This window comes from Egretta garzetta, unplaced genomic scaffold (genome assembly GCF_000687185.1).
Source record: "Egretta garzetta isolate BGI_Z169 unplaced genomic scaffold, ASM68718v1 scaffold635, whole genome shotgun sequence".
Taxonomy (NCBI): Eukaryota; Metazoa; Chordata; class Aves; order Pelecaniformes; family Ardeidae; genus Egretta; species Egretta garzetta.
The window spans coordinates 215,964-234,910 of NW_009259710.1; the positions used below are offsets into that span (position 1 = coordinate 215,964).

The window sequence follows — 18,947 nt, forward strand, 5'->3', positions numbered from 1 at the left end:
GCGGTTAAAGCAAGAGAAACGTGATGAAAAAAGATTAAATAAAGAACGTAAACTGGAACAGCGAAGGTTGGAATTAGAAATGGCAAAGGAGCTAAAGAAGCCAAATGAAGATATGTGCTTGGCAGACCAGAAGGTAATCACAATAATGGAAACTTTTTTCCTTGCCTCTTGCTCCTGTATTTTGCCAGTGTGACAATAACTTTTGTCTTGCAGCCACTCCCAAAGCATTCAAGTTCTGGTCTTGGACAATTAGATAACTGTTTGAACTATATATAAATACAAGATCCTACAAACACTCTAAAGTAGGATATGTTTAGTTGATTAAAAGAATTTTGCTTAAAAGTGGCCTGCTTCCCAAAAAGCACTGGCAGGATTGCTTCCAAACAAATGGATTACTCCGAGTTATTTCTACCGCAGGAATAGGCATCATGTCTTGGTACACAGGCACTAGACAGAACTTTCCTCATGTGTGCAACTATTCTAAGCTGTTACTCACAAGACTGGGAGAGTACTTTTTTTGTGTTCTTAGTTCTTGTCCTTCGGGACTTGGCATGCCTCAGGTTCAAGCACTCTGTTCCAGAGAATTCCCCTCCCTATGTCCCCCAAATATTTTCATACCACCTATTATAATATGTTGGCTCAGAATAGAGCCTGAGAGTGTCTCCTGGCCAAAAAGTAAGTATATCTTGCCTCCTATAATATATGAAAAGGTAAATGTACTTCAGCTTTAGATTAAATTTACTGGATGGAATGTGGGGGTATAACTTCCCTATGGCGTGTACCTTCTAGCATTGTTATGCTGTAGGTCATACGGAAGTATCAGCCGATTTCTCTAGCTAGTACCAAATCAGTTCTCTTTTGAAATACAGTACTGAATCTTTCACTGTTTTTCTTTACTTTTCAGCCTTTGCCAGAGTTGCCTCGCATCCCAGGCCTGGTTCTCGATGGAAGCACGTTTTCAGACTGTCTCATGGTAGTGCAGTTCCTGCGTAACTTTGGTAAAGTTCTTGGCTTTGATGTGAACGTGGATGTCCCTTCCCTGAGCGTTCTTCAAGAGGGTTTGCTAAACATAGGAGACAGCATGGGGGAAGTACAAGACTTGCTTGTAAAGCTTGTCTCTGCAGCTGTTTGTGATCCAGGACTTGTGACAGGATACAAGGTAAAAAAAAAAAAGAAGGGAAAAAAAATCCACAGTAAACATCCTGTATTTATGAATGCATTCTTCATAATGTGTCTTTGACACCTCTCTGATTGGGATTTCCGTTCTGTTCCTAATTCTTCTCTTTGGTGTCACTGTTCTAACGTTACTCAGAGACTTTCTGTGCCCTGTCAGCCTTCCCATTTTCCAAAAGTTTTATATATCTGGGCATTTTCTCTGCCCTCCCCCATTTTTATTTGGACCTCTCATAGGGCACTATCACATTTGTGGCCATGTCTTTTAACTCCTTTTTTCCCCCCCCCTTTCATTCTTAGCGTCTTATTATACTCTCCATGAATCTTGCTGTTTCTTTCTCCAAAGTATGCTCTCTACGTCACTTCATCAAAACTCTGATTCATTCATGATTTTCTTTCTTACTATCCTTTTTTTTTCAAGCCAACGTAGCTCTCTCCTACTCTAGAACTCTACATAGCATGACTGTACCAAACAGTATTCATCAAGTTCCAGTTGGACCATGTCTTTTTTCATTTAACCTATTTCATTATTATTAATGTTATCTCTGCTCTTAAAAATTAGAGGTGAAGATATTCTGATTCGTTACTTGATGCAAGATTTACTTTTGAATAGTTTTAAAGAAAAATTCTAATTAAAGTCCTTACGCAAAAATGCGAACAAACCCACCACACTGTTTTATAAACAGTAACATAGCCTGTGGAGGAAGAGAATATTTTTAAATGTGATTGTTCAAAATGTCTTTATTCTTTTTAGGCTAAAACTATTCTTGGAGAACATTTACTGAATGTTGGTATCAATCGCGATAATGTGTCCGAGATTCTGCAGATATTCATGGAGGCTCACTGTGGGCAAACTGAGCTGACGGAGAGCTTGAAGACAAAAGCTTTTCAGGCACATACTCCAGCTCAGAAGGCATCAGTACTCGCTTTTCTTGTCAATGAGTTAGCATGCAGCAAAAGCGTAGTAAGGTAAGATTTTTCCCAAAAAGGGCTGTAAAAACAAAATTGTAAGAATGTTATATTTTAAAAATGCTGTATACACTGTGTTCTATTACAGGAGCATTCCTGATATTCTTATAGTGAAAGCTGACGTTTGCTATGTTTCTGCTTCTTACTTTTATGATCTTCTGATACGATGGAAGAGTAGAACTTTTCCATGGTTGGTCTGAACGTTTGTTTCCAAAGCTGGCACCAAAATTTCTCAAGCTATTTTCGGAGCAAAAGATGAGGTTGATTACAAAGACATTTACTGGGTATTCTAGGGAAGAAGTTGGAAGAGTTGTAAAGCTTCTGTTTTCCCTTTTTTTTTCCCTTTTGTTTTTTAAGACCTCTTTTGTCCAAATACTTTAACTAGGGTCATAAGCTGAGGTGGCAAGCCTTATTTATCGTGGTGGTAACTCAGGAAAGTGTATACTTCATTTGTGGTCAGTATGTGTAGCATTTCATAATTTAACCCTCCCCTATGTTAAACAACATTTTAAAACCCAACACCATGCAGTAAGAACTTCGGAAGCACCAGTCTTTGGGATACCTATACCTCCGCATACTTGCTGTGGTAAAGTTTTGTATCACCCAGTTGAGTGCTGGTTTGTTTCCTGGTGAATTCTGCTGCTTTTGGTATACTGCACTGCAAAAGCAAGGTACAGTTGTGTAAGGCAAGAATGAAGGAGATGCTTTGTGTTTCCCAGAGCTGAAGACCAGCAGAAGTGGGCAGTGCAAGTGCTGTGCATGTGCTGTGCAAGAGAGTTCATGTGTTTTAGTCAACTCCATCCTAGTAGGAAGCTTTATCTTATTGCAGCTGACCAGCTGTTAAGTCAGATTCGTGGAGATGACCATTCAGAACCTGAGTTTCTGTATTTTCATCATAGAAATAACAGTAACCTGCTGAATTGTTGAGGCTGGGACGCCTCAGGAGCAGGCTCACAGGCGGTCGCTGTACTGAAGCACCTTTCCTGGTTCTTCCAATTTTGGCAGAGAACAACGAGCATTAGTTTGTGTATCACATGGACCCTAGCCAGCGTACCGTAGATGTACCAGTGACAACTTTGTTTTCAGCGGTGGGATGGATGCTTTGTGGCAAACACATCACATGAATTAGAACTGTGGAAAGAAATGTCAAATTCCTTGAATGACATGCTGCTTACGGAAAGGAAGCTGACATAATACGCTAAATAAAGACTGCCTGACATAGGTGCAGCAGTACGCTACATCAGGATTCCTAGAGTTGAATTTCCTAGCTTTAAAATTATTTATTTTGAATTTTATACATTTCTCTAAGATGGCTCTTTGAGACGAAGTATCTGCACATAAATGTCTGTCAGGAAAAGATATGCAAGTTCACAGTTAATGGATTATTTTGTCTTTGACAGTGAAATTGATAAAAACATTGATTATATGTCAAACTTAAGGAGAGATAAGTGGATGGTCGAAGGCAAACTTCGGAAGTAAGTTTCATTTCCTTAAATATTACAATATATTGCTTTTTTGCATTTGCTCAGATATGCTGCTACACAGGCAATTGGTTCTAAGGACGAAATTAGCTGATGCAGTTACAGCTTTACCCAAGGAGTTAGTGACTGAACTGCGTAAGGCGGATGTGGATTTAGGATGGCACAGCACCAGTCCTTTACGTTCTATTAAAGATGGATTAGATTCAGAGGGTTACTGTCCCTCAAAATGGGAGCGAAGTCAAGTCCATTTTGTATTCTTTGGAAGACAGTAAAATTTTTTTATTGGAATGTTTACAGGAGCTGTCACATTGCTGTTGACATTATCAAAGTTTATTTGGACCTACCTTAATTACCAATGTTCATTCTGACAGGCATTTTAAGATGACATGATTTTCATACAACAAGTACCAATTGGATTTTGCTAATTTATATTGTGTTATCTTAGTGTTTCCCATCTGTCAATGTTGCGTTGTTCCCTGTAGCTAGGGATCATATGTAGAATGCAAGTGTGGAGATATTTTTTATATTTTTAAGGTAAAATTGGAACTTTTCAAGGACTGTCAGTTTCATATCCACTGTTCTCCCATTCTACAAGACAAAATTCCATACAGCAAGCATAACGGCTCCAACTACCAGGAAGCTAGAAGGCAAAAAGTTTGTGAATCACAGGGGGTAAAAATAAATAGCCAGACTCTACTTTTTTTTTTTTTTTTTTGGTCATCTTTACCTCTTACTAGGAACGGTGAATCCTTTCTTAGTTCTTGCTTTAGGTGCTTGTGTTTCTAATCTTATGTCTCCCTTTTTTCCCTTTAATGTATCTCAGAAGGAAGAAGGAAAGAAGGAAAGAAGAAGGACAAGAGGGAGGTAGAGGAAAAAATTAGGCCAATAAAAACAAATTCACTACTAATACTGCAGATCCCAGTCTACACAGGGTTAATATATTTTATCTTTTAGGACAGTGCAAATACCTTTTCCTATCTTCATCTGTATCCCTTATATGGGATATAGTTTAAAAAGTGTTTCTGAAGTTCTGGTGTAGCCAACTGTCCATTAGTGGAAGGGGACCCCTACCTGTCCTTGTCTCCTTAGGGACTGCTTAGTCTCTCTCTCCCTCCATCAAACTGTAAGTACTTGTAGATGTAGGATCCTCCCTTTCCCTCGCAATCTCTCTTTTCTTCCCTTTCAAATAGTGGACATAATACCCCGAAGTCCCAGTCCTTCTTCCTTTCTGCAATCATTTCTCTATTTCTAGTGTTTTCCCCTTGTGTGGATTTCAGGTTCCAGTAGTGCTGTCCGTATTTTTGAGCGTAAGTATCACAGGAGTGCTCAGAAACGTCATTCTTCCGCTTCTTTGAATTCACTGGACTTGATTATCATCTCTCTCATCTTTGGCTCAAAATCTTTGGATTTTCCACTTTTCCTGATGAACTCTAAGAAGCTTTTTAGAAGAGCTGCCTTTGATCAATTTTAAGCAATGTTTTCCTCTTTATTAGGTCAGTTGTTGGTTTTCATAAACTTTTAGAACTGTTCTGGGGCTTCTCTGAAAAGAAATCTGTCCATTCCAGTCTTCTGTTTGGTCTTTTTTTTTTCCTGCTTCCAGGCTTCATTCTTATGCATGTTATCTTCCCCATCCATTTCAAAGCCCAGTCTAGTTTTTAAGCGTCCCAGTCCCAAACAGTTTTGCATAGGAACATCTGGTTTCTTGACCACTCACCAGGTGATCAAGGGATGCGTTCTCTTTTCGTGTGCATGCAGACCATTTACATGACCCTCAACACAAGCCCATCATGCGTGGGTAGTGTATAGTGGTAGAATAACGGATGCTGAGGAATGGGTTTATTTCATCTCAGCCTGGTTTGCCGGTGTTTGTTGTGGTAAATCTTCGTACCACAATGTCCAGACTGTCTTGAAGTATATCCAAGTGGGATGAGATCTACCTGGATCAGGTGTTTTCATGAAGTGATTTTTTTGGCGCTTATGTTCTCACTTTTTTTTGAATTAGCTCCTCCACTGGCTAGTGGGGAGAGGGTGGAGAAAACCTGTGTTCGTAAGATACAAAAAAGCAGCATTAAAATCCCAGGTTGGAAAGAAGAATCATTGTATAAAAGCCTGTAGGGATTTTTTTTTTTCCCTTCCCCCTTCTTAAGGCTATTGAACAATATTCCTTTATAAGCATAATATACATGGCTGGACACTGAGTTCTGAGCTGCCTGAACTGTTTCTGCTGGGCTGATGGTCAGTGTGAGATTGCATTGCATTCCTTCTCTATCACATTTAGGTGTGAATCCTGATACTAATCACTGTTTTTGTATAGGCACATGTCTCGTACGGTCAATTAATCTTTCCTTGTGCTTTCTGTATTGCAACTATAGGCAGAACCACAGATGACTCAGCTACTTTTTAACTAGATAATCATCATCTCGGCATTTCCTTTTCCATTACATGTCTTCTCCTTGGCATCTCTTTTGTAGCTTGATCAATATAAAACCAAATAAAAATGAAATAAAGCTACTTGAAGGATTAGGCTCTATCTGTTTCTTTACAAGACTTGAAATACTGCAGAACAAGGTTTTTCATTGCAGCTATGTTCTTTGTAGCATGCCCGTATTACAGCATGCACCTTGTGAGTTACTCTCTTCCCTGTGAGGCCATCTCCACTGTAAATGGTGATGGTATGTCAAAAGCAGTGTCACGAGAGGGGAGACATTGCACCTGGAGTTTGGGTAGGAGGTGGTAATGCTGATTCGGGAAACTTCCATTTTTTGAGATCCAAGCTGAAGCGCATTAAAAGTGCGAGGTTTAGAATTTCTTTGCCTTGCTACTACTTAATATTTATGTGCAAAAATTATGAGGAAGGCATGAAAATTAAGTCAAAAGGTGAATTTCCCCTCTATGCTCCAGTAAACTTTACAGATTAGATTAGAGCAGGCTTAAGTCCCACATCTGATTATCTGATGGGCCACCCACTCTTTTTAGAGGCCAATGGAGTTTATAATTCTCTTAACAGTTGCAGAAGTCGTTGTGCTGTATACCTGAAAGGGAGAAAGATGAAACAGTTTTCTGGATGAAGGTTTTCCTCTCTCAGTGAGCCATGTCTAGGTAGCAGCAGGAAAGTATTCTACCTCTTGAAATACCCGAACGTGTTTTAAATTGCACTCTCACTGGTTTCTGCCTCTGTGCTGCTGCAGATACAGACCACTGCCTTCTTGTGTTTATGGCGCTACGAAGAGAGAGCATCTTTGATTCATTTCCATCCTTTTGTAGTGTCATGTGGGCTTCCTTTCGTGCTTGATAGCATCGTGTCTCTATTTTTGCTTTCAGCAAAAGTAGTCTCCTTTGCTGCTTCTCATTTCTTTTACATATATGAAAGAGATGTTTGCTGGTCATCGAACCTGCCAGCTTTATTATTGGATTGTCTTCAGGATTATCTTAGTCTAATTTGCCTCTAAAATCGTCCAGTCACGCACCAGTCAATCAAGTAATTGACTAGTGGCTTTGTTTGATAGGTAATTCCTGTGTGTAGGCAGGAATTTCCAGTCCAGATGAAGAGGATTTGATGGTTTGAAGTTATCCGCATAAAAAGGAATTTTTTTTTTTTTTCCTAAAAAACTTAACTGAGTAGAAGCCTGAGTGGTATGCATACTCAGTGAGACTAAGGCTTTTTGCACCAACCTGAAAACACCACTTCCTTCCAAACTCACTGGAAGGCTTGAGAAAATTTTTTTTATGAAAAAATATTTTAAATCACTAAAATAGATAAAAATCCATTTGTACTGGAAAAATAAAAGTGTAAACCACTACATTTTCCAGTGGATTAACCACTGTATCAAAAAAAGAACAAACCAAACCAAAAACCACCAAAAACCCCACACAATGCTCCTCCCAAACCCCCCCCCCCCCCAAAAAAAAAAAACATCCTCAAAGCCCAACTGTTTCTAAGCAAACAGAAGTCCTGTTGATGATTTCTTGCTAACGGTCTTTTTAAAAGTGCTGCTGCCAGGTGAGCAGCGACAGCTTCATTTAAACCCGTGCTGTTGAGTACTGGCTCTGTTGCTCAGCGTTAGAAGGCTGATGCATTTGTCAGTGTGCCCAGAAGCCGGGGCTTCTGCATCACTCTCAGACTTGTAGCCACTTGCTGTATGGAATATTGTTTTGTAGGATGGGAAGAGAGAGAAGTGCGACAAGGAAAAATTACGTGCTGGTAATTGTGTTTGTCGTTACCGTTCTACTTTTCCCATCCTACCTTCTTCCAGTCATCTCTTACAAAAATCTTTGTCTTTCCTGCACATGTTTATGAGTCTCTTCTAAGTCAGTTGCATTTTTGGTCTGCATTATAAGTGGTTGGTTAGGCCTGGCTATTTATACCTCCTGTGATTCAGCATGTTTGCCTGCTAGCTCCCTGATAGGTGGAACTATAATTTTTGCTGTGTGGAATCTTGTCTTATAGGGTTTTTATAGAAGAAGAAGGTCTACTACAACCATAATTACTGGTATGTAAGTTTCCCTTTTCTTTCATAAAAGGAAAAATGAGAGTTTGATTGAGTTATCTCCTAGTAGTTTAGGTAGCGAAGATTTCTCAGAAAAGAAAGTATGTCCTGGAATAAAAAGATCAGCCAAAGAACTACGTCACATAATCTATAATACATAAAAAATGCATAAAAAATCTGAAATGGAAAAAAAAAATACACCAACCTTGCTGTTGCCATGCAAATGTAAATAGTTCCATACTTCCAGCTGAGGATTTTTGCCCTTTTTTTGCTCCTTCAGACACAGGTATTTTACGATCGTATTCTTTAAATGCATGAAGTAAAAGATGAAGAAGCTGAAATGGTTCTTTCTTCTAATTGTCTTTCCTGACTTTTCAAAACCCTTCTGTGTTTCATTTCTTCTAAACAGTTATGCAGTAAAATTCACCTGGGAGAAGGAATTCTATTCAGAAGTGCATAAGAGGCTTAAGGGGTTCTATAGCCTGAATTTTTCTTCTTTACCAAATGCAATAAATATTGAGAAAATACAATGTCATTTAGAAGAGAAGAGCTAATTTGAATCTAAAATGTATGATTTACTTTTAACCACGTAGGAAGAAAGGTATGTGAGTCCTACAGACATACTCCATAATTTCACCTCCTGTCATGTGTTTCAAGGCTTAGAATCATTCATGCCAAGAAGACTGGCAAAAGAGATGCTACAGGAGGTGGTGACGTAGGAGAGGAGCAGCACTCTTTGGAAACACCAACACCAGGCCGCAAACGCAGGCGAAAGGGGGGGGACAGTGATTACGATGATGATGACGACGACGACAGTGATGATCAGGCAGATGAGGACGATGAGGATGAAGAGGACAAAGAAGATAAAAAAGGAAAGAAGGCAGACGTTTGTGAGGATGAGGTGGGGCTTTTAAGTATAGTGAAACTTAGTTAACTAATAAGCTAAAACTTGTTTTTCTTCTGTTTCTCTGTGACATGGCACTACTTCCCCAAAATCACACAGCAAGGAAGAATAACTTACTTCCAGTACTTTAAAATTATTGCAATAAGCTTATTTTCTGGAGTATTTTTTCCCTTTTTTGATAGCTATTATAGTATGGGTTGGTGGGGTTTTATGTTTGGTTTGTTTCGGTTTGGGTTTGTTGGGGTTTTTTTGGGTTTTCTTCCCCTGCTTATTTGTTTTGACTTAGTCCCAATTTCTCTGAAATTCTGAAAGATTGTACCAGATCCAGAGAGCTGCAGCTTTGTTAGCAAATGAGCATAACTCTAGTTTTCTCTTCGCGGAGAATAAAGGTAATTTATTAGTTAACAAAATAACAAAGATGTGTAAAGTTACGTTCAACATTATCAATTACAAAGGTTGCCTGTGACCTTCCTGTGTATTTTTTTCATAACTCTTCTAGGGTAGTCACTGCCTGACTGTGTTCGATCATAAGATGATAAATTTTACTGGTCAATATCAGATGAAGTACAGGATCACTGAAACAGTTTCAGCTTGTTGAGCTGAATTGTATCTGCCATAGCCAAAAGATTTTTTTTTTTTAAGATAAGTGCCACAGGCCCCGTAAGATTCACTGTAGAACTCCAGAATCCTCTACTGGATGAGAGCTGGCAAGCAATTCCAAATGCTACATTTCAGCACACTGGGTGTTGCCGTGTTTGCCAGAAAACGATCCATTTATGCAAGGTTCCTGAAGTTCAAAGTAAGGGTTTATGGGTGCTGTGGATATGGCCACTTGGGCAGTGCGTGTGTGCAGCATTGACAGCTGAACTTGCATCTTGCTAATGCTCTTCATTAGAAACCCAACCAGTTTCTAAGGTAGGAACAGCTCATCGTGCTACTCTTCTGGATTTATTTCAAGTGCTATAATGTGTATGAATTTAAGGGAATACTTCAGAGGCATAGCACGAAGCTCTTGTTTTTAATTCTGAAGTATTAATTTGTAAGTAATATTTAGTTACCTAATCTTTTTCCCTTTAGTATAATCTCCTATTTGGCTGCACTGGGCATTTCATAGGCAGAAGTCCTGTAACTCCCAGAGAGAGATTAATTTTCTGATAGAGCAGAAGTTGCATTGCATTTGTGCTGTGTGTGGTATTTCAGAAGGCTTCACTCTGGTACGCTTTCACAGAGCCAAGAAATACAAGACCAGTATCTTACGGTGCCAGTGACTGGGAGCTCCTAGGTTTTTGGTTCTATTCTTTTGAAAATTTTCTGTTATCCCCCAAAGACTTTCTTGAACTTAATTAAAACTCTCTTTACGGAAATTACTCTAATTTTTAAACAGCGTCAAGAAGAAGGGTACCATAGACTTAATCAAGGATGCATTCCTCTTCAAAAATCAGCAAGATTAATACTGGGACTTTTAGACTAGACTTGTAATTTAAAGTGGCTCTACAGTTTTTTGTAGACATGGAAATAAAATGCGAGTGTGCACTAACAAAGACTGATTGATAAGATTTTGACAGATTCTATTATTTCATGCATGAAAACACTTAGAAATGTATTTGAATATCCAAAAAGCTTCACAGAAATGCACATTAAATTCTATAGTCTTAAGTATTCATGTACAAACTGAATTATTTCTTCTAGTGAAAGAATGTTTTCAGCAAACATTGTCCATGAGCTTTCTCCTTTGTATGCACCTGGTATGGTTTGGAAAGATTCAAGATACATGTTCTCCAAGTTATGTTGTTCCTAGGCAAATATATTGAAGAAGTACAAAATTTGAACTTTTTTACTCTTAGAATTTGCGTCTCATTTTCTGTTGTATCTTTACTGTAGTATTAGTAAGACACGGTAGTGTGATTTTATCCTGAAATAAATAATGGCGTGACAGTGTATTTGGTGATTATAGGATGATGGGGACCAGACAGCAAGTGTTGAAGAACTAGAGAAGCAGATTGAAAAACTGACAAAGGTGAGAGGCCATTTGTCTTTGCTGTACTACAGTTTGATCACTGGATGTCATGAGTTAGAATGTTAACCATAGTTTTCAATGCTCCAACTTAATATAAAGTGAAATAAAGCTCAGCTTTTGTTTCATGAAAATATGAATGATGCTGCTGTTGATGACACCTGAAATGCAAGTTTAGTCTAGGGGCAGTAAGTGGGTATCACTCAAAGACAGTTAGAAATATATTCACACATCTCAGAATAAAAAGTAGTATAACTTTTACTCAGACCTAATCGGTAAACTTCTGTTTGTTGATCTTAGAAAGTGGCGATAAATTTTGTGTATGAGAAGCAATGACTCTCCCATTACACAAATGGTTGCAGTCCTCATTCCCTCCTATGGCTGGCTAATTTCCGCAGCCATGTTCCAAAGCCAATGCAGAGCTGCCTTTGCTTCGGATTTTGAAAGAAGAAACAATGGAGTGGGAAGAGAAACGTAAATGACAGAGATGGAAAGCTGCAGATAGGGGTTCTCATGGCCTATGTTTTTATTCTTCCTATTAGAAAATCAGTCATTTAAGACTTTGTCTCTTGGTTTCTCTCATGTTCCAAACTCTAATAAATTCACAGTCCAGAATTACACCTGACTTCCAGCAGTGTCAATTTAGCAGAGCAAGAACTGAATAAAGGAACTGAAATTCTTGTTGGCCCCCCTCAGAGGGCTGTTTGTATCTGAATACAGAATTTATTTTCAGACCTTATTGTTCTCATTCTTTTATGAACCAGTTAAAATATCTCATTAGTTTCCCATCAGGAGCTGCAGTATCGGCTATCTCAGTGCTCTGTTTACCATTGGCTGTTATTTCATAATCGATAGGATTTCAGCTGTTCTTGTGTGATGAAATCTTTGATCCTATTGTTCTCTGAGAGTCAGTGTTAAAAAGACAGGACCTACCATCGCAAAACAGGTTTTTAAAGGAAGCCTGATAAACTTAAGCTGAACCAGGAAGTGATTGGATTTGGTTTTTCTTAAGGGAGCTCTGTAAATAAAATCAAGGCAGCAATTGTAAGCGGACTATCACACAACACATGCATCTAAGACTCTCTGAGAGAGCCTCCTCATGTGGCCCTTGAACTTTTGTTCACTCTGGCAGTCAGGAGATGTCTTCTGCTGTTAACGAATTTTTTTCCCTGTTGAATTATGCTTTTCCTTTCTTAAAACAGCAACAAAGCCAGTACAGAAAGAAGTTATTTGAAGCTTCGCACTGTTTGCGTTCAATGATGTTTGGTCAAGATCGTTACAGACGCAGATACTGGATTCTGCCCCAGTGTGGTGGTATTTTTGTAGAAGGCATGGAAAGTGGTGAAGGTAAGAAACGTAAAGGAATAATGTCACACCGAGGCAGGCTATGCTGAGACATACTGCCCATCTCTGTAGGCCACGCTTTTGCGCAGCCAGGTCTTTAGGCTTCACCTTCAACCAGAAGCTGAACAGGCTACCATCAGTAGATCTCTCTATTCATATGGCGCGCTCTGATACTCACTTTCTGATTATGGAATATCAGTTAACGTCTTTCAAAATGAGGAATAATGTTTTGGAAGGTTCAGTTGTTGTAGTCCTGTGTGTATGCTTTTTCATACTTTTCTACATGGGATATTTTTTGGCTCTTTCTGAACTATTTCACATTTCCTTACAGCAGTGAACTCTGCAAATGGTGACCACAGAATGCAAAAAAAATTAATTCTTTTCATCTTCAGTTGTTACAGTTTGTGCAAATACACAGACTGTTCTGTGCTTGAAGATTTGAAATATGTCTGCAAAAAACCGAAAATTATTTTCACATGGTGAACTATTGTGTTTTCTAATCAACAATATGACTTAGTCTCTGTATTGTACCAACTGATCTTTCTTCCAATCCAGCAAATGCTGAAGTTATTTTTGCTAAAATTAAAATGTAATTTTGTGGTTGTGACACTTTTATAATAACTGTGATTGAATTTTTCACAAACTTTAAATTGGATAGATGCAGAAAATATGTATTAATCTGACCTTTTTGTGGATATTAGAATTTTGACACATTAGCCTTCATTTTGGTCACAGAAAAATCCTTTCTAATTCTGATAATAGATGAAGCAAAGCCCATTACTCTCACAATTCCCTCCTCCCCTCCCCCCCCAAATAACAAAAAAAATTTTTAAAGAAATTTCTCTGATTCACATCAGAATTGCATGGTCTCCTAAGAATTGCATCGTTCTAGAGAGCTATTTAATTAAAATAACTAACATTACAGCATAGTATGAAATCTGAGCCCTGTTTTGCCCCAAAAAGACGCTGTAGAAATTTTCCTGAATCTAATCTTGATCTTCAAGTTATCTTTCTAAAATGGGTAGCCTAAAAAAAAGATCTCTGTATTATTTTATGCTGTGTATTAGGAACTGTTTTGCACTGGAGTAGCTGGATACAGAAGGTGTAAACTGTCGTATGCTGTACTGCTTGCATTCCTTTTGTTTGCTAAATTTTATTTATTCTATTTTAGCCAAATGAATCCCTAAATGCTTTGGAAATTGCACACAAACAAAATCATTGAAATACGCCTACCTGTCTTAAGATAGTAAAAACAAACAAATAAAAACCACGCAAAAATTTCAGCCAAGAACTGTAGGCAAACCCATGTTTCTTAATATATTGTCTTAATGATAGTTCAGTCTCCCTGAATAGCAGAACGGACGTGTTCTTGAGTTCTCAACAACTCCCTCGTCCCCTCAGCTCTCAGCTTGCCCTGTTTCAGCAAATTCTACAGTTTATTCACTCCTAATTCCTTTATCTAAACATTGGAAATGCGAGACATAAACTGTTGAATGATCTGTCCATTTAAAAAATACTTCTTCCCTCTACGTGTAGTCATTTTGTTTCTTATGCTGATACTCAAATTGTTTCCGTCTTGACATACACCGTAACTGTTGACACATTTTGAAGTGTTAATGGGGGGGGGGGGGGGGTGTATTCTTTCCTTTAATGAATTATCTTTGTAGAAATTATGATTTTCCAGAATGAGCAGGTAAACGTTTTTGGATGTTCTGGCCATAAATCATAAGCAGGACCTTTGTTTATTTGCGATTGCAGTATCTGTTGAAAATAATTTAAGAAGTTGGAATGTTGGATTTTCTACCTTCTCCTCATTTTCCTGATGTTTTTCTATTCATTTTACACTTTTTCAGACTTTTAGTCTGACACATCAGTATAAGAGAAGAGAAGAGGTTAAGGAAGACTAGGAGAGCAAAGAAGACAGGAAAATGTTTTTGCTTTTCATAAAAGATAGATCTTTCACACCTCATATGTTTGAAGAAGCTGGCTTTTGCGGTCAACTTCTGCTTGTGGTACTTCAAATTGCTTAGAAGTTAGACCGAGTGCATCTGTCTGCTTAGCTGTGTGTCCCATTTGTCACGCTGGGTGGATCTTGAAAGAGTTTTAAACTTTCAAGAATGTTGACATTGTTTCACAAAGTTGTTAATTCTTTTTATTGAAAGAGGTAAAATATTGTCGCATTTCAATATTTGGGGAATATTTGATTTCACAACAGCAGTTGTGGTCTTCCTTTCCGTAGTTGGCTGTGAGTTTAATGAAATGGTCTTCTGTAAATATAAGGTTTAAGGCTATAAACATTGTACCCTCTTGATATGAGCAGAGGAGTTTTTCAATAAAGCATGAAGAGTCATGCAAAAAGTAAGCTGACAAAAATTGTCCCTTTCAAAGGCTTGGTACTGGCAAACAGCTTTAGACATACATGTGTCTTAAGGGATAATACTTATAACTATGTTAACTGTGTTGAGGTTATTTTACCTCCAGGTGTTTAGCAGGGTTTAAATCTCTCTGTGCCTTGAAGCTTGTTTCCTTCTGCAAAGTGTTATTTAAAGAGATTTCATGGAGGAAAAAAAAAAAAAAGACGTTGTGATCTAGCATGTGGTGAGCTAAAAATGGAGTCATTTTTTATTTAACTGAGTATAAAAATGGTCTAAATTAGTTGGTCTGTTATATTTCATCTGTGTTTCTTGTACGTTTTTAGGCCTAGAAGAAATTGCAAAAGAAAAAGAGAAGTTAAAAAAGGTAGAAAGCATGCATATCAAAGAGGAAGAATTTGAGACAGAAGAAAAATTACACTGTTTAAATACAACTCACTGTGAGCAAAAGGAAGATGTGAAAGAAAAGGACAACACTAATTTGTTTTTACAAAAGCCTGGATCATTTTCAAAACTAAGTAAACTGTTAGAGGTAGCAAAAATGCCACCTGAGTCTGACGTTACGTCCCCAAAACCTAACGCCAGTGCAGCAAATGGCTGCACGTTATCTTACCCAAGTAACTCAAAAAACTCTCTCTGCAGTCTTCAGCCCACTGCATCACAAAACACCACTGAGAAGTCCGATCCTAATAATCTTTTCAGTCCTAACGCCAGTGGGACAGGAAAGTTTTACAGTTCTCCGCTAATTCCAAGCGATCAGTTGTTAAAGACTCTTACTGAAAAGAGCAGACAGTGGTTCAGCATTTTACCAAGAGTACCCTGCGATGACACGTCAGTTACCCATATAGACACACCAGCTACTACGACGTCGCTTACTCCTCAGTCACATCCACCATCAAAGTCACCTTCACCCGTTCCATCACCTCTTCTGGGCTCAACCTCTGCTCAGAGTCCAATGGGATTAAGTCCTTTTACGTTATCACCACTGCAGGTAAGTAAATGAATTTGTGAATGGTCTGAACTTGCTATGCTTACTTGGGCAGGATTTGTGTCTAGACAAATTGTCTCACAAAAGTGCTATCATTATATCTTCATTTCTTTATTGTTTTTCTGTTTCTGAATGTTAATAACTAATTCCATGTTACAGATATTTTATAGTACTAGAAGTTTTTTGATAAAAAAGATTAAGATAGGTAAAATCAGGTAAGCCATTGTATGATATTTTGTACTTGTATTTCAGTAATTTAATCTGGCTTTTAGGTGGTTGGCCACTGGTATTAAATGAAAAGCAAATAAATAAAGTCTAGTTTTCAGAAATGTGACACACCACACTGTCCCTTTAAAAGCTATTATTTTTTAAGCATTAATGGGGCCCTAATACGGAGTATTACACGTTAGTGTTATGTTAGTTTTACTTAAACTAATCAAAGTACTGAGTAAAGGCCTCCATTATGTTTTGGGTTTTGTTTGACAAATAGCATCCTAATCATAATTCAGGTTTCTTGGCAATAATAGTAGTAGTTGTGATTGTGTTAACAATGTATTCTGTGTAGCAGATGAAGGCTGGACTACCTATCATGGGACTTCAGTTTTGTGGATGGCCTACGGGAGTTCTTACTTCAAATGTTCCATTTTCATCTCCTTTACCTGCTCTTGGATCAGGGTTGGGATTAGCAGAAGTGAATGGTAACTCATTCTTGGCATCTAGTGTTCCCGCAAGTAAAGGCGAATCACCAGCACTACAGACTGAAAAAATAGCTTCTGCCCCTTCTACAGCAGTTGAAGTAGCCAAGCCAGTAGATTATCCTACCCCAAAACCTATACCAGAAGGTAAGTACAATGCATCAATAAGATGGAACTATGTGAAGGTTAATTTCCACGGTGCCACTATGATGTTGTTTGTTGGTTTGTTTTTTTTTTTTTTTTTTTTTTTTTTTAGAATTTGCATATTGAATTTGGGTAGATGATTAATCTGATTGTGTGTGATCACATTAAAGAAATGCCTGCAAAGTGTTTATGTGCTTGTCTTGATTTAGAAATGCAGTACGGGTGGTGGAGGATTACTGATCCAGAGGACCTAAAATCTTTGCTTAAAGTTCTGCATCTCAGGGGAATAAGAGAAAAGGCCTTACAAAAGCAAATACAGAAACACATGGATTATATCACTCTGGCCTGCGTCAAAAATAAGGATGGTAGGTAACTGATATTTATGTTATGCATGGTGATGGGGCATAAGACGCTGGCATAGAGCCCTGTAAGATGTGTTTAGATACAGAGTTACAGTAGTGGCTGGAGAAAAATGGTAAAGGTCTCATTGTCTGTAGATGCCTTTCCACCAGCCTCCTCCTGGAAGGTGACAGGATCAGAGGAATCCCGTTCGCTATAAGTTGCTCTAGTGGCATAAGTGTCGGTAACCTTCTTGAGCTCTTCCCATCTCTTTAACACTAGCTCAGCCTCTCCTTCCCCTTCTTCTCTTTAAATTGCAAGCTGGAAAAGCTACGGGATTTGTTGTCCATATTGGGTATCTTGGGAGTAGTACATTTTTGCAACAGTTCTTCAGCATTTGACTGGAGTGACAGGTAAATCAGCTTGAATGTTCTCAGAGAAGTTAAAATGCTAATTAAGATAATAACAATGTGATTCTCAAATACAGTTGCAATTATTGATATCAATGAAAATGAAGATAACCAGGTAACTCGAGATGTTGTGGAAAACTGGTCAGTAGAAGAACAAGCAATGGAGATGGATCTTGCTATTCTTCAGCAGGTGGAAGATCTAGAGAGAAGAGTTGCATCAGCTAGTTTACAAGTTAAGGTAAAACCAACTTTTAGTAAAATGTCTCTTTTAAAATAAGTGGTAAGAATTTAAAAGTAGATGTAGCAGTCCTTTGGTTGTTGGTAAGTGCCTTCTTATTTCATCTCTTAATTGTCTGCAAATAAAACAAATCCACTGCAGCAGTATCGTGGCTATTTGTGTTTGAAACATTTTATTGCAGTTAAATCTTCAGCTGAGGATGCTCAGAATGGCAGTTCTAGAGAGTGTTCTTGTACAGTGATTGTTCTTGCACAGCTTAATTACAGTGGGGTTTGCCACAGTTCCACCTGGTTTGGGTGATAGTTGCTTTTAACACTTTCAGAAAAGCCTACAAGTACATCGTAACACTTTGCTTGAGTGTTGTGGAGTCAGTGGAGACCATGTGATGGCTATGAGTGTGTGCAAGAGTTAGGAATTCACTGCCTGTTGTGACAATTGGAGTTCTTGCAAAGTGGGCGTAAGCATATCAAATTGCATGTGTTTGGTTATAGTACAGATTGTAGTATTTGGGATCTAGTTTGTTCTAGGGGTGGATGTTATTTCCTTGTGATCAGTTGATGCCGTCTCCTGAGCCTGTTGGACAGATAGACCTGTTCTGATGTTTCAACCAATAGAACAGGATTCTTCAAAAGGAGATGATAATGCAGACTGTTGCAGAAAGGTCCCTTCAGAAAGTCTGGTAATGCTTGTATTTTTTGATTAATTATTTTAGTTCTCTGGATATTTTGGAACATGTCTCTACAGATGGATTACAAGTAACCAAGATCTACTGGAAACAGCGCTTCAGTTACTTAGTTTGATTCCATAAACAGTTCCTCTCTTTACACGCTAAGTTAACAGCAACCAATAAATGCACAAACCTTTCTATTAACATAGGGTTGGCTGTGTCCTGAACCTGCATCAGAGAGAGACGACTTGGTATATCGTGAACATAAGTCAATTACTAGATTGCACAAGAAGCACGATGGAGATTGTGCTGGAGGCGGAGAAGGCAATACCAGCTCTCTAGAGCGGAAGAGTGACAACCCTCTAGATATAGCTGTAACCAGGCTTGCTGACTTGGAGCGGAACATAGAGCGAAGGTATCTGAAGAGCCCCTTAAGTACCACCATTCAGATCAAACTGGATAATGTGGGCACAGTTACTGTCCCTGCTCCTGCACCATCCATTAGTGGTGATGGTGACGGGTAGGTTATTGAGATTAACTTGAAAAATTATTGTGCTTCTTTGCTAATTGGAGCCTATTTTCTCATTGCCTGTTATCTATGTACTTTCTTGTATGTCTGTGATCCATATGGATCATGTTATTCTGCATGGTGCTTTGTAAAGATATTTTTTGTTATGTTTGTTGATAATCTTGCAAAGTTATCTTACATTTAACTGGTTGTG

The 18,947-nt window shown here is 38.3% G+C and overlaps 1 protein-coding gene across 4 annotated transcripts in view; it reads left to right on the forward strand.

Moving 5' to 3' along the window:
- Positions 1-18,947, forward strand: part of BAZ2B (bromodomain adjacent to zinc finger domain 2B) — a 125,090-nt gene that overhangs the window by 98,163 nt on the left and 7,980 nt on the right. For 3 of the 4 annotated variants that reach the window (XM_035894451.1, XM_035894453.1, XM_035894454.1), the window contains 12 exons: positions 1-133; positions 905-1,159; positions 1,928-2,142; positions 3,543-3,617; positions 8,768-9,011; positions 10,969-11,031; positions 12,231-12,375; positions 15,071-15,735; positions 16,301-16,574; positions 16,781-16,936; positions 17,398-17,558; positions 18,435-18,640. The exon at positions 1-133 is cut by the window's left edge and continues 34 nt beyond it. In XM_035894451.1, the coding sequence (XP_035750344.1) occupies positions 1-133; positions 905-1,159; positions 1,928-2,142; positions 3,543-3,617; positions 8,768-9,011; positions 10,969-11,031; positions 12,231-12,375; positions 15,071-15,735; positions 16,301-16,574; positions 16,781-16,936; positions 17,398-17,558; positions 18,435-18,640 (2,592 nt within the window). Of the gene's footprint in view, positions 134-904; positions 1,160-1,927; positions 2,143-3,542; positions 3,618-8,767; positions 9,012-10,968; positions 11,032-12,230; positions 12,376-15,070; positions 15,736-16,300; positions 16,575-16,780; positions 16,937-17,397; positions 17,559-18,434; positions 18,746-18,947 lie in introns of all 4 variants that reach the window. The other variant, XM_035894450.1, reaches the window with a different exon arrangement.